This window comes from Gobio gobio, assembly GCF_949357685.1.
Source record: "Gobio gobio genome assembly, chromosome: 17".
NCBI classification, from domain to species: domain Eukaryota; kingdom Metazoa; phylum Chordata; class Actinopteri; order Cypriniformes; family Gobionidae; genus Gobio; species Gobio gobio.
This window is the reverse complement of record NC_137110.1, coordinates 6,368,245-6,381,702: the sequence shown is the minus strand read 5'-3', so window position 1 is coordinate 6,381,702 and position 13,458 is coordinate 6,368,245. Positions and strand designations below refer to the sequence as shown.

Sequence of the window (13,458 nt, the reverse complement as noted above, 5' to 3'; positions counted from 1 at the left end):
TAAATATGGCACAGGTTCAATAGCAGTGACCAACATTATTGGTTCTCAAAAAAACCTCATTATTGACATCAAAGCACGAGCAGCCAGGACATTCTGCTAAAACTCCTTAGAAGTAAAGAAGGTTTGTAACGTTGTGAAAAACTATCTTGAATCAAAATCTTAATCTCTGCACCAGGAGCACTTGACACATGGGCTAATCCGCTCCGGAAGTTTCTTCATCACATCTGCTTCGTCTCCGGCATTGCAAGGCCGACTGCAAAATGAACACTGCCACTTCACAGTCTCCTGCTGTCACCTTTCATTCCCAAACCTTCTTCCCACACGGCCCCCAATTACTCCCCACGATTGTGAGAGTGTTTCTTTCTATCCGCGTGTCATGTTCATGGGTGAGTGTCTATCCATGTGCCGAAACGTCCTACATTAGAGAATGTGTGAGAGCTCATGAATATGTGTGAAAATCATCTTTTCTCTTGTAACTCCCTGAAAAATGAAACGTTTGTTATGCTGACAGCAAGTGTTCTTCTGAACTGCCAAACATTTGAAATCAAATAAATGTGTTTCATTAAATACATTAAATGAAATCAATGCATGTAGGGTGCATTCAGGGTGATTGGGACACTGTTTTCATTGAGATGACTCCCAATCACATTAAGTTTCAATTTGTACTAAAGACTCATGGGAATAAAAAGCAGCGTTATCTGTGCACAACAAACGTTTATCAGTAAATGATGGAGAAAGACCTTCTGAAGGGCAATGTTTGAATGGCGGCATTGAAGCTGAACGTGTTTAATAAAATCATCTACAAGACCTCGATACAAGAAAATGAATACACCTGTGGGCGGCAGTGTTATTTTAATATCAATTATATACGATTCCAATACTTATTAATATTTTCAATTAGCTTTTATTCTTAATATTTTCATTTTAAGTTTCAGTAAATGTGTTGTGCTTTTTCATTAGTTTGTTTTCTTTTATTTATTTCTTGCTTTAATTCATGTATTCATTCATGTATCAGATGTTCTAATTTTAGCATTTAAATTTTACACAAACAAAACTGTTTTAATTTAAAAAAAATTCATCTAATATTTATATTTTATTTCTAATAATTAAAATACTTTTTAATAGTTTTTACCCTAGCAATTGCAAAGCCTTGATCAGCAATTCAAATTCAAAAGCAAATTTTGAATAAAAAAAAAAAAAAAAAAAAAATATATATATATATATATATATATATATAAATGTATTCATTTTTTTATTTTTTTAAGGTGCACTATGTAACTTTTCCGTCTGCTAGAGGTCGCCGATTCAAAACAAAGGCGTAGTTTGATGACGGCAAGTTTGAGCGCAGAATCTTGGGACATGTGGTCTCCACCTCACAGCCGGTGGGAAAGAATCGGGATATGACTCGGGCAGAAATCATGTTCATGGATGTGATTATTAACTGATTATTTGCCACAGTCGCCGGCGCCATTTCCACTTTTCCGGTCATGAGTATGAGGTAATGCAGCTCTGTTTATCATATACATCTGAGTGTGTTGAAAATTGTTATGATGTTACTCTGTGTGTTCTCTCAGTGGCTGCTATGACACTTGTTCACACTGCAGTGAGAGTAAAGCGTTTCTGCAGAATAAAACCAGAAACCGAGTGTAACGCAGATATGACGCAATCGACAGGCGACTCCTCACACGTCCCGGTTCATTGGGTAAAATAGCAATTTTCTCACAATATACAAATAGTTGGAAACATTTGGGATATTGTACTCAACTTAACAAAATATATAACACTGCCCTAGTGGTTTTTGGATATTTTACTGCAAACATTTTACATATTGCAGCTTTAAATGTGTATATATATATATATATATATATATATATATATATATATATATATATATATATATATTTTTTTTTTTATTTTTTATTTTTTTTATGTATTATATCTATTGGCATCCATAATAAAAATAACAGTTTATGACATCACCTTGAAGACCAGCCTAAACTAAGACAAAAACAAACAAACCTAACGCATTTAAAAATGTCACAGTGTATTTGTAGCAGCCACTGAAAGCCTGTCTAATTTAAATATTCAATGGATCTCTCGTTGTACATTCATAATCACACTAATAGCCCAACTTTACACCAGAACCTTGGACTTACAGTAAATGTGTGTAAGAAGAGTGAGAAAGGGACAGACAGGAAAAAAATAACAATCAAGATAAGAGCACACCTGCAGTGTACAACGATGGGCCCTGCGTCTGGAGGATTGAGGAACTTGACCTGGCGGATGAAGCCCAGCAGGCCTGTGGCGTAGCAGGGAACGCCGTGATCGGGCCAGCTGGTGAAATGGAACTGCCGGATTTCCCGGATCTCGTGGTGACCCTTCTGCAAACAAGAGCATGTGGTGAGCTTAATATCTACAGGTGTCATCATCTGAGGGTAACACGTCTGTGATTATGCTAGAAGATGGGTAGGATTACGACACCCAATGAGTGCGTGTCAAAAACAATCAACGCCATGTGGTACATTTTGCTGTGTATACAGTGTTAACACCACGGTATATCGCAAGGCTCAACGATATGGATGATACGGTTTTGGATAAAAAAACACTTAATATTTAAGATACTATGGAATATAGCTACAGGTGAGAAGATTTTTTTTTTCCAAAAGTAGTCAGTCAGGGCCTCAGCACAACTACACATGTGGTTCGATCTGTGCGAGGCTTTTCCACACACACAGTTGTGTTACAGTAGAAACCGTTCCCCATTACTTCCTTACTAGCACTTAATGCTCTGATAATCTTTTAATTATAATTTGGGATTGAGAGCGGCGTAATCCGTGCCTGGAGGTGCTGATACCACCAAGCGTGGACCGATGTAGCCGTTTAATGCAGCTTGTGTGTGTGTGTGTGTGTGTGTGTGTGTGTGTCTGGAGAGTCGTAACTGAGCCGCTATAGATGACGAGAGGCTTGGGGATGAAATGCATACACACACACAAGGATCCTCGAGAATGATCTTAAGAAAGAGTCAAGAGTTATTTTTCCTACCCACCTCAGTTGCAAATATATCACTATTTTCACTTTGGAAATAGCATCTACAGTTATTTGCACTGTGTAAATATCAACTATCGCTAAGAAAATATGTTATCTTCACTTAGTGTAAATAGAATCTAGTTGCTATAAAAATTCTCTTTTCACTAGAATAATGACAATGCAATAAAAAAAAATATGAAAGCTTAAAAAATCTATACATATAAAATATCAAATGGCCATAAATCCTTAATAAAATAACTTTTAAATCTGTTGTTATTTGTTGTGCAACGTGACCCAGACATGTTTTGGAAATTTCAAGGGCCTTTCCTCTGGAGAAATCTCTGAGAATCAGGAGATTTAAGTAAAAGTCCCTGTTTGATATCCACTTGATCTCATTGCTATCTAAGCGAAAGCAGAAAACATCTCTTGTCATTTCCTGCTCCCACTCATTATGAAGCGCAACTATGCGCTGAGAGGAGGATGTACCCTAGCAACTCTCTTTCAAAGTTGAGGAAGCGTTTGAGAGGCAGCAGCAGCAGCAGCCTCGTGAGGCAGATGGATTGAATGATTTAAGAAAGTTGCTGATGACATGCTGTTCAATACCGCGCTCTCCCCCTCAAAAACAACTCCCGAACACTAATTTCACCCACTATCAAAGCTTCCCTACATCTGTTCTCATTGGATTACAACATTCAACAACAAAACTCTACCGCTCCTAAGAGCTTTCTTTGCGATTTGCTTTCATTGCAAAATATTGTCTGTTGGCTTATGTTAAGATCTTGTAAAGTTTGTGTGCTGGAACATTGTGGTTAGTTTTTATTTTTAATTTATGCAGATCTGACATCAAGCTGTTCCTGTATAATAAGAACAATAAAAGTGACTGCGTGAGAGATGCATTATGGGCTTAAACACAAGCTGATGGTTCATATGGTATGGATGAACATAAGACTGGATGAAGAGTTGCATGCAGAGAGTGCTATAAAGTTTTGATTTTTGAATATACTTGAGAAACAAAATGCATGAGTGTTTATCATAGAAGTTTTCATATTTTGATCAGCGCTCCAGTATAGATTCAAGTTCTATATAGAGCATTATTTTACTTTATATTAGTCTGTCTGTCTATCATCTGTCTGTCTACCGTCTGTCTGTCTATTGTCTGTCTGTCTATCTATCGTCTGTCTGTCTGTCTATCTGTCATCTGTCTGTCTATTGTCTGTCTGTCTATTGTCTGTCTGTCTATCTGTCTGTCTATCGTCTATCTGTCATCTTATTGTCTATTGTCTGTCTGTCTGTCTGTCTGTCTATCGTCTATCTGTCATCTTATTGTCTGTCTGTCTGTCTATCTGTCATCTGTCTGTCTGTCTATCGTCTATCTGTCTGTTTATTGTCTGTCTGTCTATCTATCGTCTGTCTGTCTGTCTATCGTCTGTCTGTCTGTCTATTATCTGTCTGTCTATTATCTGTCTGTCTGTCATCTGTCTGTCTGTCTATCGTCTATCTGTCATCTGTCTGTCTATTGTCTGTCTGTCTATCGTCTGTCTGTCTATCTGTCATCTGTCTGTCTGTCTATCGTCTATCTGTCATCTGTCTGTCTATTGTCTGTCTGTCTGTCTATCTGTCATCTGTCTGTCTATTGTCTGTCTGTCTGTCTATTGTCTGTCTGTCTATCTGTCATCTGTCTGTCTGTCTATCGTCTATCTGTCTGTCTATTGTCTGTCTGTCTATCGTCTGTCTGTCTGTCATCTGTCTGTCTATCGTCTATCTGTCATCTGTCTGTCTATTGTCTGTCTGTCTATCTGTCATCTGTCTGTCTGTCTATCGTCTATCTGTCTGTCTATTGTCTGTCTGTCTATCGTCTGTCTGTCTGTCATCTGTCTGTCTATCGTCTATCTGTCATCTGTCTGTCTATCATCTGTCTATTGTCTGTCTGTCTGTCTATCATCTGTCTATTGTCTGTCCGTCTATCATCTGTCTATTGTCTGTCCGTCTATCATCTGTCTATTGTCTGTCTGTCTGTCTGTCTGTCTGTCTGTCTGTCTGTCTGTCTGTCTGTCTGTCTGTCTGTCTGTCTGTCTATCTATCTATCTATCTATCTATCTATCTATCTATCTATCTATCATCTGTCTATCTGTTTGTCTATCTATCTATGTGTCTGTCTATTGTCTGTCTGTCTATCTATCTATCGATCTATCGTCTGTCTGTCTGTCTATCTGTCTCTCTCTCTCTCTCTCTCTCTCTCTCTCTCTCTCTCTCTCTCTCTCTCTCTCTCTCTCTCTCTCTCTCTCTCTCTCTCTCTCTCTTCTCCATTTTGGAAGCATTTGTATCTAAACTGATACAAAGAAACTGATAACTCCTGAGCAAGGAAAGAGAAACTTCAGAGACATTTCGTTTAAACAGAGTACAGAGTTTTTACCTTTTGAACAGTAAAAGTCCTGATCACATATTCTGCAAGAGGCTCTGTTTCGATCAGGGTCACTTTGATGTCTCCGTACACCTCGGTCTCGTCAGGCCAGTACCGGACACATTTCACCTTCACGGACACACAGACACCCACATGAACACATTATAACACAACACCTGCATCTTAATTTGTTTCATTATTACTCTATTTTACAGCACGGTCTAAGTCAAATTGGCATTTGCAGAAACAGTATTATCAAACAAGTCCCTGATGACATTTGAAAACACAGAGAGGTGTAATTGGCCACCTGTCAGAGAGGATGTTATCTCTGAATGAACAACCCCTGTGGTCCGAGTTCACTGGAGCCAATCATTGAACACCGCTCAATTATACTCATCGTGACATCAAACAGCTCTCGTTGGGGATATTGTGAAGGACTTATGCAGCAAATTGTGCTCGATTTTAGGATGTCCTCCAAAATGCCTGACTCGCTTGTTTAAAGTTTCCCTTGTATACACAGAAACTTCCTTCTGAATTGTGCTTGCATTTACATTAATTGACAGAGCATTCTCACAAACAATGCTTATAAATGTATTTAAATATGACATACTCAAAACCTTGACGTTGATTGCTATGCTTTATTCTTTAAGATACAGAAACGTATTGCACGTTTGCACTGATTTCTTGCTAGAAGTTACTCCTAAAATACATTGTGCACCTACCTCACAGATTTATTAATTTGCGTGTTGCATTTAATGTCGACACACTCCGTTTAACTGCTAGACTGTAGTTAAATGTGTAGCGATTGGAGGAGCGCTTTGTAAATAACATTTTTACTCCTGTGATATTTATTAAGGAATGAGATAATTACAAGAGCCCTACCCTGCCCACTTCCACCAGGTTGGTTACCATGACGATACTGCCAGAATTCTCTTGCCAAATCATCCTCCAGAAATCCCTCACGGTCTCCTGCATGGGGCCTACAAGAGAGGAGGAGGGACAAATTTAGAAGCAAACAACCACCAAGATCACGCAACACTCACAAAACAACTAGAAATAAGATGCAATATTTCTTTATGGATTCACAAACAGTCCCTGAGGGAAACCATAGTTCATGTTAGTATATCCTGGTGTGATCTTTCTGGTGAAGATGGTTGACCAGTGCTCATTAATACAGCACATCAACAGTGAAAGCTACTTCGAAACTAATGTAGTTAGTGATTTGCAATTAATACAATTTTAATTACTCTTTTTTTTTTATTTCACATAAGTACACTCAAAAAATGACTTTTTGAATTTACTTAAAAAAGCAGGGTCAAGTTAGCCTGGTCCTACCAGACTCTCGTACATTTCATTTGTACAGAGAGTCTGGCCACTCTCCATTGACAAGTGTTAACTTCCTTGAAGGCGGGAACTCTGTTGAAGTTTAAAACTATTGGATCTGCCAAGAGCCGCTCTGGATCTGCCATAACCAATCGCTGACGTTTGGTCACGACGTATTTGTCATGCGCCGTTCGCCTTTATTTCTCACATGGAAGTCCGTAAAAATAACTGTGCAGCCACCTCAGTGATAAAACCTTGTGCATTTGGATTGTGATTTATTCACGGTGGAGGGGAGAGTTTTGTGATCGGGAACGCGCTGCTCACGTGGTCCATAACATGATTGTATACTTTAAATAAAAAATCATATGCTTGGTATGATAAGAAAAATGCTGCCGTTAATAACGGCCCAATTCAAATGATTACGTGCTTTTCTTCTTTTTATTTTTTGAGCGGTGATGAAATATTTTGCTCTTGTAAATACTTGCCAGCATTTAAAGAAATACAAAATCCAAATTACAGCGAAGCGCAACCGTACGGTGCTCTGCAGTGGTCAAAAAGGATATAAACAGTGAATTTTGAAGTGATATATTCTTGAAAACTCAGAGATGTGGATTTGGACAGCAAATAAAATGACCACACGACCTTGGTGTTTGTCTTAAACAGTCGGTAACTCGGCCGGGGATTTTTACGCGGGTGGTGGGAGATGAGCGGCAATAAAATCACTGACTAGCCCCTGTAATTGATGACAATGCCTTCCGACCGCACGAGAAACAATTACCAGGGCTTCAGCCAACTCCTTCACCACTGACGGAGCGAGCTGAAAAATCTAACTTTTCCCGGGACACAACATCATGGCCACCAACAAAACTCAGCAAAGATTGTTCTTGCTCCGGATTTAACTTCTGGATATTCGGCAGCGGTGCCACAACGGAATGAATGGCTTTGCTCGCATCTTTCTCCACCGCCATTACTGAACTACAACTCAAACTAGCGCACAACATCAGCGTCATCGTTCTTAGCCACTCCCTCTGTTTGCTGATTGGACCGGTAAAAATTTGTTTGGAGAAACCCTAAGAATATACCGCAGTCCCAGACAGAGTACTGAAGGAAAAGGAAAATTGAGTGGAAGTACGTTGGAGGGCGGAGCCAGGCTAGCGTCAAGTGGTTCCACACAACTATATTGAGTAATATTTACAAATAACAATTTAGTTATATGAACAAAAGAAATTCAAGTAAAGCTGACAAAATTTCTTTGAGTAAATACAAACCATTTGAATTTGTCACTGTTACATAAAATGTGTATGTGCAGTTTACTTAATTTAACATAACACTATTATGTAAGGTGAACACATTTTATCGATTTAATTTACCTTATTAAATTAACTATTTGCTTAACAAGCGTAAATGGAAAATTATTAAATAACAACAAGCATAGTTTTAGAAACTAAATGCAAAAATAACTAGTTGGACAACCTTAACTTAATTGATGGAAGGAATCCATCCAATAAATGTGTGTATATGAGTGCCCACAGCCATAATGGTAACCACAAAATTACAGAAACCTCTCTAAATGTCCAACATTACTGAAGATTAAACACTAACATAAACTAACAACATCTTTCCCTTTACTGATAAACATAAAATAACACTTTAATCCCTAAATTTACTCTCCTAATGCAGTCCCTTGCAAAGCATGCTGGGAACTACAGATCCAATGCCCGGTTTGTTCGTTTCACTCAGCAATGTTAAGTTGACCAAAGAACTCAGAAGCAACTCAGTAAATGTAAGTTCATGTAGTTGCATGAGTTTTTTAAGTAATGTGAACAAGGATGATTTGAGTGCAACAAACAACAGTGAAAATTTAAGTAAAAGTGGAAGCAAAATTTAAGTAAAAAAATAAAAAGGTAATTGAAAAAGTTTTTTTTTTAATGTTCACTTTATAAAACTGATGTGAGCTGGTTCTTGTAAAGAGTATACCCATGTGTGAACACCCACATTTTTCATCTTATGCAGATGCAGTAACTAAAACTACACTTAAACTAGTTAGCTACACTGACAGTGACAAACTCGGATACCATTTAAGGGGCAATATCTTTTTAAATATGAAATATTAAAACAGATTAAACAATTTCCAGCAGTGCTTTGCTGATATTTAGCAGTGCTTACCTTGCAAACAGTGGTTTCAATTAGGGTGACATTTCACTTAATGTACAAATATATCACACTAAATACAACTAAGAACCAGAAAACAACCTAATTTATAAATCAGAAGCCTATGAAGCATACAATAAAATGACTAAAATGCATGCACAAACAATGTGGCTCAGCATACTTTGAGTTAGCATTCAAAACCCAACATAACAGCTGCGTCCCAATTCATAGGCAGAATTCGAAGGCCGCATTCGTCACAGCGGTGCGATGAAGGCTGTCCCAATTCAAATGTGTCCTCCAAATGCATCCTTCGTTCCCCGTGCAATCAAGAAAACAACAGATGGATCCTTCGCAGCCTTGCCTATCCCAGAATTCATTGCGAGCCAGTAACAACAGGATTTTACACTTTTAAACGTAAATGTATTGTGTTTCAAATTACTCAAATATCTAATGATTCAAATGTAAAAATAAGAAAAAGTTTAAATGTTGACTTGTATCTTACTGAGATGCGATTATATGTAGTTTATACTCTTTATTATATACAGAAATGGATCATGGTGAACATATTTAGTTTGTGAACCCTGTTTTGTTTTCATATTGTTTTAATATAACCTTCAAAAAAGTCCAATACAAACGTTACAGTCACTCATCAACAGCACCTGTCACAGTTGCTAGGTGACAAGAACAGTCCTCTGTATGCTAGACCGTCCCATTTGACAACCCTTCGATGGATGCAGCCTCTGAATTGGGACGCAGCTATAGCCTTTTAAAGGGCTTTAAAATGTGCCTTGATCTTTTGACATATCTTTGTACCATTAAAACATCCTGCAAGTTATTGTCCTCATTATAAACAAAGCTGATTTAATCAAACTCTGAAATGGTTTGTTTTTATGACGTCACATGACTCCTACATTGACATTGACAAATCCATTCATCAATCCATACATCAATGCACTTTAATGTCGCTTAAAGGTGCACTGTGTAATTTTTAGCAGCTTCAAGCGGTGAGGTTGCGAATTGCAACTGCCCCTCCCTTTTCAAAGCACATAGAGAAGCTACGGTGGCCGACATAGGACAAAGATGTCGTCTGAGATGGCAGAGAGTAGCTAGCGTTCTGTAGAGCAGTTTGTCCATTTAGATCCTCAATACTACACACTGCACCTTTAATGGCTCTCATTTGCCTACACTGAATGTGAGCGCTGTCGCGTCACACCAAAAGCAAATAGAAAACATTATAGTCACTGACGCTGTCTACACTGATGCAGTATACAGATGTGCGCAACCTGATCTCACAGATTTCCGTGAAATGAACACGGGTCCCTTAACTCAAAATCTGTGGCAGTTTCACGGAATCGCAGAAAATTCTGTGATGGGTCCACGGAAGTGATGCCTATGTAAGTCAATGACAGTATACAGATGCGTTGGCCATGGTTATCGTCATGAAACTATGATTTTTGCCATTATGACATGGAGTGTGATTCTCGATTTAATCAGCCAGCATCATTTTATTTACAATTATTAGTATTTAGACACGTTTTGAACACGTAACCCAATCCCTTCCCTAAACCTACCCATTTGTGTATTATAAAAAACAGGATATAACAGGCAGATACGACTGCAGGCACAATTTATTCCAAAAGTACAAATATTCCAAGTGTTCCGAGGCCAAACGATTAATTTATGTGAAGAAAATCCCCAAAAGCGATCAGCAGCGTCGAGTCCATCCGCCAAAGATCAAAAATACATTTCAAATTTGCCGCCGGGAGAAACGTTACGTCAGCTTTCACAGCATTGGCTGTCGTATGTCTCGTGACCAATTGCGTCATTCATTACGTTGGCTTTGATTGTAAAATGCTATTGGCTCTTGTGTGTCTCGTGACAGAGTGCGTCACGCTAAAGAGTAGTGTGTATTATTTGAATGAGTGCGTTCACGGAGCGGCGGGATCATAATTTTAGCGATTAAAACGTTAAGATCAACTCTGTTCTTTACATGAAGATATCGTGTGACTTCAGGAGACTGGGAATGCAACATGAGTTAATACTTTTATACTGTTTTTGGTCAGTTTTTGCAATAAATACCTGTGACTGTACTTGTATTTGCCTGTTATGTGTTTTATATTGTTGAGAGTTGGTAGGTTTAGGGTAGGAGTGGGGTTAGTTGCTCCAAAATATAAAAGTAGCCTATAAATATTCATAAAATCATGTCTGCTTTTTACTGTCATTGACTTTATAGGAATCACTTCCGTGGACCCATCACGGAATTTTCGGCGATTCCGAGAAAACTGCCACGGATTTTGAGTTAAGGGATCCGTGTTCATTTCACGGAATTCTGTGAGATCAGGTTGGATGTGCGTTCAGACATACTCCATGCACTTGAGTCTGTTCGACAACAGGACAAATGGAAGAGAGAAATAACGTTCACTTTGACATTTGTTTGTTTGCGTGTCTGTACAGACTTCAGAAGGATTCCAGCATCAGAAACAACTGAATGGTTTATTTTAATGGCTTCCTGGATTGCGTCAAATGATTATATGTCTGTTCAGAGCATTTTGTGTTTTGTAAATGAGGCACAGTGTAATGGAGGATTCACAAAGAAACTTTTGTTGACGGATGAAGCAGCCGACTGTATTGGATCTGACAGCAGCTGCATCACAAACCGTAAGGAAATTATTTCAGAATGGTTTGTCTGTAAAGGACGTTTTTTTCTGTATATATATTCGTTTTTGGTCACACTTTAGATTAGGGTCCAATTCTCACTATTAACTATGACGTTTGCCTCAATAAACTCCTAATTACTGCTTATTAATATATAGGTAGTTGTTAGGTTTAGGTGTTGGGTAGGATTAAGGGATGTAGGATATAGTAAAATAAGGCATTAATATGTGCTTTATAAGTACTAATAAACAGGCAATATGCATGTTAATAAGCAACTCGTTAATAGTGAGAATTGGACCCTAAACTAAAGGTGTTACCTTGTTTATTTGTGCAAAAAACATTATAAGTGAACCTCAAAGAAGATACTAAAATAACAAAAAAATCTATTTTATGAGCCCTTTAAAGGACAACTCCGGTGAAAAATGAACCTAGGGGTAATTAACACATGGTTACCGAGTAGATCGTTCTCTGGGATGCGTTTTCATGAAAATCGAATGTAAAGAGTTTTATCTCTAAAAACAGATTAGCTTATAACGCTAGTATATGGTGCATAGAATAAGTCAAATTAAATCGCTAGTTAATACCACTAACAAGGCTCAAAATAGCCTCACACTAACACGGTAGCATAATGAGGGTCCCTACATGCAAACCGAAGCTTTGAGAACTTTGTAAGTGTATAGACAGTTTAATAAGAAGATACTTTATAAAGACAGTACATTACGCGTATACAGACAGGAGCCATCTTGGAAAACAGTCTTGACAAGTCGAGCCACGAACGCTGTGCTAAGTGATGAACTGTGACTTGGAATCTCATATGGTTTCAGGAAGAAAGCACTGAACGCAACAGAGAAAATATATAAATAAAAATAATAATTAAAAAAAAACTGAACGCAACAAAGACTAGTGCTTCCAAAGGATACACACTAAAGAGATGGCGGATTATTCAACCGTGGCTCGACTTGTCGAGACTGTTTTCCAAGATGGCTCCTGTCTGTATACGCGTAATGTACTGTCTTTATAAAGTATCTTCTTATTAAACTGTCTATACACTTACAAAGTTCTCAAAGCTTCGGTTTGCATGTAGGGACCCTCATTATGCTACCGTGTTAGTGTGAAGCTATTTTGAGCCTTGTTAGTGGTATTAACTAGCGATTTAATTTGACTTATTCTATGCCCCATATACTTGCGTTATAAGCTAATCTGTTTTTAGAGATAAAACTCTTTACATTCGATTTTCATGAAAACGCATCCCAGAGAACCATCTACTCGGTAACCATGTGTTAATTACCCCTAGGTTCATTTTTCACCGGAGTTGTCCTTTAAGCTGGGATGAATCACTTTTTATTTTGGATTTAGCAACATAGACTGTGTTCATATCAGAAGAGTTGCTGTGTCTTTGTGAAGTGTTTTGTTAATTACCTTGTGTGGCTATGTAGTGCCTCGGTCTGTGGTAGCCCTGGGAAACAGAATGAAAAAGGAAGATGAAAATTATTCAACTGAAACTAATTTCTATACCTGCAACAATGAACTTGCTTAAAGTCTTTGTTTGAATCCAATTCAGCACTCAATGAGACATTATAATTTCACCTTTCTGATGTCTTGGGTTCATTAACATTTTAACCACCGTGAAACAAACTGGCTTTAAAAGTGCTGCTGCAGTTTACGACCGGGTCTGTGGTACGGCCATGAACATAATTGTTTTATTATCAGGAATGAGATTGGGTGGCCTGATTATGGCTGCTGCGGGGCGAGAAGCCTCGCGCTGAAGCATATCTGCACATGTTTACTCCTCGTTTTATAATGATCACAATCATATCGACTGTGTCATTATGGTGTTTAGATCAAGTTAGTGGATTTCGAGCAGCCAGGGAAGCACTTTCATTCGAGCTGTCGCTAGCTGT

General features: G+C 38.2%; 1 protein-coding gene across 1 annotated transcript in view; it reads right to left on the bottom strand.

Annotated features, from left to right (window-relative positions):
* The window catches only part of ptprt (protein tyrosine phosphatase receptor type T), a gene marked incomplete at its 5' end in the record, with an annotated part of 383,008 nt that overhangs the window by 24,947 nt on the left and 344,603 nt on the right, over positions 1 to 13,458 (bottom strand). The window contains 4 exons of the mRNA XM_079841650.1: positions 2,227 to 2,381; positions 5,441 to 5,557; positions 6,311 to 6,408; positions 12,977 to 13,013. Of these exons, the coding sequence (XP_079697776.1) occupies positions 2,227 to 2,381; positions 5,441 to 5,557; positions 6,311 to 6,408; positions 12,977 to 13,013 (407 nt within the window). The remainder of the gene's footprint in view (positions 1 to 2,226; positions 2,382 to 5,440; positions 5,558 to 6,310; positions 6,409 to 12,976; positions 13,014 to 13,458) is intronic.